General features: G+C 37.7%; 1 protein-coding gene and 1 pseudogene across 1 annotated transcript in view; one reads left to right on the top strand and one right to left on the bottom strand.

Moving 5' to 3' along the window:
• Positions 1–6,410, top strand: part of LOC107749331 (gastrula zinc finger protein XlCGF8.2DB-like) — an 18,827-nt gene extending 12,417 nt beyond the window's left edge. The window contains exon 3 of the mRNA XM_016564441.1: positions 5,204–6,410. Within this exon, the coding sequence (XP_016419927.1) occupies positions 5,204–6,285 (1,082 nt within the window). The 3' untranslated portion in view covers positions 6,286–6,410. The remainder of the gene's footprint in view (positions 1–5,203) is intronic.
• Positions 6,411–7,358: 948 nt separating this feature from the next.
• The window catches only part of LOC107749337 (uncharacterized), a 14,431-nt pseudogene continuing 13,130 nt past the window's right edge, over positions 7,359–8,659 (bottom strand).

The following is an 8,659-nucleotide window of genomic DNA, read 5'->3' as shown; positions in this document are numbered from 1 at the left end:
TATATATATAAAACATGAATTTAATTATTTGTATAGTTTCATACAGAGCTCAAAAGGAAAACATATAACTTTAGTCTTTTTAAAAGTTGGACATATTTAAGCTTACCTATATGTATCTACAGTGCCGTGAAAAGGTTTTTGCCTCTTCCTGTTTTTTTTTTTCATTTTTAGCATATTTGTCTCACTTAAAAGATTCAGATCATCAAACAAATTTTTATATTACACAGATAAATACAAAAGAAAAATGATAAATACAAAAATACGAGTAAATACAAAATGCAGTTTTTAAATGATGATTTCATTAAGGGAAAAAGCTGTCCAAACCTACCTGGCCCTACATGAAAAATTAATTGCCCCCTCCTGTTAAATCATGAAAGAACTGTGATTAACCACATTATTTTAAAAAGCTGAGCTAAATTTCACTAGCCAAACCCAAGCCTGATTACTGCCAGACCTGTTGAATCAAGAAATCACTAAAATAGAACCTGTCTGACAAAATAAATTATGCTTAAAGAGCAACACATGCCGCGATCTAAAGAAATTCAAGAACAGATGAGAAACAAAATAGTTGACATGTATCAGTCTGGAAAGGGTTATAAAGCCATTTCTAAGGCTTTGGGACTCCAGCGAACCACGGTCAGAGCCATTATCCACAAATGGAGAAAACTTGGTACAGTGGTGAACCTTCCCAGGAGTGGCCGGCCTACCAAAATTACTCCAAGAGCGCAACGACGACTCATCCAGGAGGTCATAAAAGAACCCAGAACAACATCTAAAGAACTGCAGGCCTCACTTGCCTCAATTAAGGTCAGTGTTCATGATTCAACAATAAGAAAGAGACTGGGCAAAAACGGCATCCATGGGAGAGTTCCAAGGCAAAAGCCATTGTTGACCAAAAAGAACACAAAGGCTCGTCTCGCATTTGCCAAAAAAAATCTTGATTATCCCCAAGACTTTTGGGCAAATATCCTTTGGACTAATGCAGTCCACCTTTGAATGGCTCAAGAAAAACAAAATTAAGGTTTTGGAATGGCCAAATCAAAGTCTGGACTTAAATCCGATTGAGATGCTGTGGCACCTTAAACAGTCCTTTAATGCTCAAAGCCCTCCATTGTGGTTGAATTTAAACAATTCTGCAAAGAAAAGTGGGCCAAAATTCCTCCACAGCGATGTGAAAGACTCATTGCCAGTTATCGCAAACGCTTGATTGCAGTTGTTGCTGCAAAGGGTGGCACAACCAGTTATTAGATTTAGGGGGCAATTACTTTTTCACGTAGTCCCAGGCAGGTTTGGAGAGGTTTTTTCCCTTAATAAATGAAATCATTATTTCAAATCTGCATTTTGTATTTACTCAGGTTATCTTTGTGTAATATTAAAATTTGTTTGATGATCTGAATCTTTTAAGTGTGACGTATGCAAAAAATTTAAAAAAATCAAAAACCTTTTCACGGCACTGTATAACTGGAACACGGTTCACTGATGGTGCTGATGATCTGAATCAGAGAGAGAGTGATACAGAGCAGAGGATGCGAGAAACAGGATTAAGAACCGCTGCTTTAGAACATGGATTTTCAAACTTGTGAATCCATTAGAATCGTGATTCATATATGAATAGATTTTTTCGTGCACCCCTAGTTTTGACGGCATGGCAACAACTCTTCCTCTTCTCTAAAGCAGTGCAACATGGCCTCGCCCCTTTGTTGCATGTTCCCGGGGGCGGGGTTTATCGATGTTTGTGATGTCACAAACCCGGGAAGTAACTCGTTGTAGTCCCTATCAGCCATAATTGTAGGCATTAATCTGCCATAATTTTAAAAGACAATATCGCTGTTTGCATTGAACTTTAAGCATTGTAACTTTGCAGATATTGTTTATGCTCAAACAGCAACATTTCACACTAACTAAAGTTAAAAAAGTGAAATCACAATCCACCACCCCTTTCAGACCCTACCAATAGCAATCAACTAAAAGCAATTTAATGAATGGGAAAATATGTTGTCAAGGTGTATATGGCAAGGTAAAAGACCTAGGGTTTGTCTCAAAACATTGCAATTAGCAAAGAAAAGGGGGGGATGCTGCTTACCTTCTCTATGATACTTATGTAATCCAATTTATGAAGTCCAGTGGAAAAACACCTGAGGAGGAAATATCCTCCACTCCCATACAGGCTGTCCTAGCTGATAGTAACTTATAAAATCATATAAATGCTTTTGATAACCCATTGGCAAATTGTACTTTTAAAGTATGGAAAACTATCATAATATAAATTATACGGAAATATAGTGCTTCTCAAGCGGTGTGCATATGACTCCGATTTTATGCCAAATAGGTCAGATGCTAGATTAAAAAAAATATGAAGGAGCCAAGCATGTAGATTTGTTTAGAAAAGGACATAACTTGGATATTGATAGTAGAATTAATGAAGGATAACTATATCTGGAGGAAGAATAGAAAATAATCTGGCAATTTCAATGGAAGTGCACCATCACTATGTTGCTGTTTGCCGGAGAAATTGTGGGAATCAAAATGCAAATCATTAACATTTTCTGAAACCATCCAGTTATTAAAGATTTAGAAAGATACACAGTGCTCTGCAAGATGGAGGAAAGGTGATAACTATATACTGAAAATAAGACCAAATTACTAGGAAATGGTTGTCACAGGAGATCCTATCCATGGATGGAAATTACAATGGACATTTATAAAATGAAAAATATAATGGATTCTTTTTCTTTTTTATGTGCATAATTCTGATGAACAATATTCCTATTTGTATGGTAAATATTAACCCTCTGGGGTCTAAGGGTGTTTTGGGGCCCTGGAGAAATTTTGGCATGCCCTGACATTTCTGTTTTTTTTTTTTTCAGAATCTTAAAAAAATATTAATGGCTAAAGTCTGATAACACTGTATTTAGCACAAACTGGGCTACAATAATATGTGCGCAGTATGAAAGTACATGTTTGTGTTCTTGAGAAAACAATGTTTATGCGTGGTTAGTGAAAAACAAAATTTAAGTCACTGAAATAAGGCCGTAAAACACATACAGAATATTTGTTCACAAGACTTTTGAGAACTGGATGTGGTAGACTAGAGGTTTTTTTTATAAAACATTAAACACATCCTGGCGTTGTGAGACATTTAGACAATGAAATGACACATATTTCAAAATGTTTCACTTGATTTCATACAAGTAGTCAGGAATTATAGTTTTGGAAAAGTCTAACTAGTAAAATGTGAACAAGTTATGTCACAATAACAACAGATGCAAGTAATCTTAGGCTACTCATCAGAGTGATATCCTCCACTGGATCCAGCTGCGTGACGCATCGCGTTGTGTTCTTCCTCTTCTGAGGTAAATTCTGGGTTATTCCTCTCAGCGCGTCTTCTTCCAGAAACAAAAAGTAGCCCGGATGAACTTGTTTGTTTATGAGGCGGCGATGTGGGCATTTACATGCGCGTGTAAACGTATGTCTCACGTGGATGTTTAGAATTTGAAAAGCGCGATCGGCTCGTGGGCGTGTTAAACTTTATTCTTCTGAAATATTAAAAAGTATAGAGGGCCAGTTAACGGTTACAGTCCCAGCATAGAGTTGTTGTTTTAATTATTCAGGACTTCTACCCAGACCGCAGTTCCTATATTGACATTAGACATGTCACCCATCAAACAGCATCTGTACCGTGTTAAAGTAGCACTATGTAACTTTTGGCGCTCTAGCAGTTAATAAACAGAACCGCACACATCTCGCGGAAGAACATTCCTACCGGAGCTACTTCTCTAAGTTTATGTCTATGGCAATTCACGCAGGTATGTGTTACTCCACAGCAGTGACGACCCGACCAGGCTACAATAGTCCAAATAGAAGTACTTATTATAAGTGTACCGTAGTGATTCGGAATAAGACAAAAACGCGGTTTGGAAGATGAATTCATGATGTACTCTTGAACACAGAAAAAGTTACATAGTGCTGCTTTAATACCTGGAAGAGGGAAGCGATAAAGAAGGAGGTAGATTACTTGTCAACGCATGGACTCGTGGTGCCCAATGGTTCTGACCATATACTCTGGTGCTGAATCCAGTTTGTACAAGTTCTGTACAGATTACTGAAAGGTGGAAAGTGTCATCAATCCAAACTCTTTCCCGTTACCTAGGATGAAGTATTGTATTGATTGTGTTGCTGTCTTTTCCTTTGTAATGAAAGTAGACTTGTTTTTAAGGGTCTCACCAGTGCCACTGGTGTGCCTCAGACTTCGCCACATTTGTTACGCCGGATAACTTCCTAAAGTATATGGTTATAGTTTTCAGGATGAATAATGCTTCAGCTACTTTTCAGAGATCAATGCGGAAAGCATTATTAGCATAAACTTGTTTTCAGTTATTCCAAAGAATACAGTTAAAGGGGAAGCCAACACAAGGAGAGATTATATAGTTCTGAAGCAAGAAACAAGTGGTTATCCCAAGGATATACCAATTATTGATTATGTCTTTATACGCAAACAGCCATATGCTCTGATCTAACATCACTAGAGATGTAGCCACAATCAGATGTCAAAAGTAGTTAATTTGTAAGTTTAATAAGCTCAGTTTATGTATTATGATGGGGCTTAAATCCTTAAATGTGAATTTCTCTGCAAAACTGGACATAGTTCATTAGATTCCTTTTTTTCTGATATTTTAGACAAATGGTAGATTTGTCCTGGGCCAAACTGTGCTTGTTTTTGATAAAGGGTTTAATAACTGCGAGCATGAACGTTTTTGGGAGGTGTCCTAAACAAAGAAAAAGAGTTTACAATATTGATAAGAGTTTCTAAAATTATATGCATCACCTCCTTCAATTAGATTAGTGCAAATACTATCTAGCATACATGTTGGTTAAAGCAATAAGCCGCTTATTGCTTTTATAAAACGGTTATTCCATATATGTAGAGTTTCACAAAATAAAATAAAACAAATAAAATGGTATTAATAAAAACATTATTCTTCCGCCAAACAATGTAGTTCCTCAGAAACGGTTGTGGTTGCAACAAAGTGGTTGCCAAGCAACACACAGGTGTATGTTTGTAGAGTAATTTACAACAGCTTTGAACGCGGCTCAACCAATAAGAATCAAGGACCGGAACTATCCGTTTTATAATAATGTTTTGATGTCTGTTTCTTTGTGCTATTAAACTGGGCTAACTTTCATTTGTCTTTTATCACCATAGACCTCATGCCGCTGAAAGAGGAGTGCATAGTACCGAATGAAACGGAAGAGAAAGAACAATATGAGACTCTTAAAACCGGAGCAGAATCTTTCAGTTGGCCACAGATTAAAGAGACTTTCTCACAGAAAACAACTCATGAAACAGGAACTACAAGTTATTTCACCCCTTTTCACTGTGAAAAGAGTTTTGATGAACATGGAAACCTTAAAGTCCACATGAGAGTTCACACTGGAGGGAAGACATTCCCCTGCCAACAGTGTGGAAAAAGATTTACTCAAAATGTAAACCTTAACAGGCACATGAGAGTTCACACTGTTGACAAGCCTTACACCTGCCCTCAGTGTGGAAAGAGTTTTGATCAACATGGAAGCCTTAAAGTGCACATGAGAGTTCACACTGGAGAGAAGCCTTACACCTGCAAACAGTGTGGAGTCAGTTTCTCTCATGAAGGAAACCTTTACAGGCACATGAAAATTCACCCTGGAGACAAGCCTTACACCTGCCCTGAGTGTGGAAAGAGTTTCGATCATAATGGAAGCCTTAAAGTGCACATGAGAATTCACACTGGAGAGAAGCCATACTCTTGTCTTCAGTGTGGAAAGAGTTTCTATAATCAGGGAAACCTTAAAGTGCACATGAAAATTCACACTGGAGATAGTCCTTTTATCTGCCAACTGTGTGGAATGAGCTTCATTCATAAAGGATTCCTTAATAGACACATGAGAATTCACACTGGAGAAAAGCATAAACTGTGTCATCAGTGTGGAAAAGGTTTCAGCCGAAAAGGAAGCCTCAACAAACACATGAGAATTCACACTGGAGAAAAGCATTACTTGTGCCATCAGTGTGGAAAAAGTTTCAATCGAATAGGAACTCTTAACAGGCACATGCCAATTCACACAAGAGAAAAACTTTATACATGCCCTCAGTGTGGAGAGAGTTTCGATCTACATGAAAGCCTTAAAGCCCACATTGGAGTTCACATTGGAGAGAGTCCCTTCATCTGCCAACAGTGTGGAAAAAGTTTTACTCAAAAAGGAAACCTTAAAAGGCACATGAAAAAATTACACTGCATTTATTAAACACAAACTTGATCAACACATGAGGATTCGTTTGAGAGAACTGTTTTATGTCATCAGTGTGGAATGAGTTTCTCAGACAGGAATCATGTAATAACATTATTATATTATTATTATTACAGAAGTGAAGACCAATTCTTCCCACTGGTCGCTCTTTTGCAACTAACTTTCTCAGTTGGTCGCACGAGCACATGATTTGGTCGCAAAAAAAGTTTGCGCTACAAAATGGGATTAATCAATGCATGCTGATGAACTTTTATCATAGTTTATAGTTATATGGAAAGAAAAGTGGTTAACACTCAACCCGTTCTTTTTCATCAGTAGTATTATTTGTGATTTTAATTTTGTGAACGGGAGTTCCTTTTTTATGTTATGTTATAAGCTGGGCTTCATTTACTTTCACTTTCGAATTTGCGCGATATTGTTGTCACATTTTAAAAGATAAATTGTGTTGTCACACGAAAGATAATTGTCTGTTTTGCTTACATCTACACACCTTTCACTTTTTAAGACTAAAACAAAAGATGGATTCATTGTTATTCTTAATTTAAAGCACAACAACAGTAAAACGGTAAGATAGACTGACAAACTAGCTTAAAAAAATGTTTGTCAGTCCACATGCTGTATTATATACTGACTAATAAATTACAGAACGTTTAGCAAACACTGAGGAATCAGATAGCCTAAAAAAAATACAAGAGAGCCTTTATAGCGTAACGTGAGGTAAACCGCAAAGATAAGCGGTCTTTTACTTTAGCTTGAAAACCATCCATCGTTTCGCGTAATTTTTGCTGCGTGCAATTTTGCGCTCGCGCTAATGCGGCGAGTATAACCCAGGCTCTACACTCGAAGTGCTGCGCAGTTCAAACGAGTAGGGGCGCGGGAAGATGATTTAGGGAAGATGATTTAGGGGGCGGGGGAGTCAAAACTCCGGGAAACACAACAAGCATATCGCTGAGAACAAAAAAAAAATGCATGTGTGCATAGCCCATACACCAGGACATTTGACTGCACAAATATAAAACGTTTTTTCAGTACATCCATGAGATTTCCATGTTCCACTTTTAAGACGCATCTCACCTAGCCACAACCTACAGATCCCACAACACAAACATAACATTCACAAACACATAAACGCAAGCATAGGCAGTGCTGCGTGCATGGCAGAATGCGCGCAACGCGTGCATCAAGTATGCATCAGTTTAATAACTTTGATAACTTTAATTCTTACAACTGTTAAATTAATGGGCAACGGGTAAATATTTCAAAGAGTAGATAAAAATATCTACTAAAAAATTATCTAAAAAAACTAAATATTATAAACATTGGAGCAACCATAGAAATGTTTAAATGTATCTTTATTATAACAATTTTCTCTTACACAATTATTCACACTTCATTCAAAACACTTTTTTTTTTTTACACGTTTAAAAAGTATTTCATTGTTCTGGTATAAAGTACACAATACCTCAACACCCCAAATTTCTACAAACTTTGGTAAACAGTCCACCAGAGAGAAAGAGAGAGAGAGCAGATGGACTACAAGAACGCTAAAGTTTTACTCTACAACCGGTTCAATGCAAGTGACACGGTGTCATATATGTGAAAAAACAGTCAGCATCTAACCTTATGAAGATTTTGGCTTCGCTGTAACCGCGGAGGCGGGTTTAGCTGAAGAAGGGACGACGATAGCAGACTGGAGAGCAGGACCAATGTTGACAGGGCCGCTGGTGGTGGAGCTGGTCACGGAGTTGTTGGTAGTTGAATCATCCACACTTATCCTTGAAACTTCAATATTTTTAGAGCTTTTGAAAAACTCAGAAATTCTCTTTTGCGACATGCTCAAATTCACACTGCGCTTCGTGTGTCTAACTGAAATTACGTCCCCTCAAGGTAACCTTAAAGTTACGCGTTGTAATCGGCAACAACAAATCTGATTGGTTAATACACATCTTGATTTGATTTTAATAACTCAGAACTCAAACATAATCAAATCTCTTTTCATAGTTAAATCCCAAATATTCCATTATAAATATACAGTATATAATAATATACATATTTTTTTTATCCCCAACAGTAAACAGTTGCCCACAGAAAAAAACGGACTTCCTGCGCCTATGTAGCGTGGTTTCGTTATGCTTTCAGTTTCGTTTGCTGTTTAATGTTTCTCATAAGCGACAGAATTGCCGGCAGCCATATCACCCTGTAGCCCAAGACTGGTTACCCACTGAAGCTAAGCAGGGCTGAGCCTGGTCAGTACCTGGATGGGAGACCTCCTGGGAAAACTAGGTTGCTGCTGGAAGAGGTGTTAGTGAGGCCAGCAGGGGGTGCTCACCCTGTGGTATGTGTGGGTCCTAACACCCCAGTATAGTGACGG

Source organism: Sinocyclocheilus rhinocerous, unplaced genomic scaffold, assembly GCF_001515625.1.
Source record: "Sinocyclocheilus rhinocerous isolate Xijiao unplaced genomic scaffold, SAMN03320098_v1.1 scaffold1672, whole genome shotgun sequence".
Taxonomy (NCBI): Eukaryota; Metazoa; Chordata; class Actinopteri; order Cypriniformes; family Cyprinidae; genus Sinocyclocheilus; species Sinocyclocheilus rhinocerous.
Note: the sequence above shows the minus strand (reverse complement) of the source record. Positions and strands in the feature narration are given on the sequence as shown.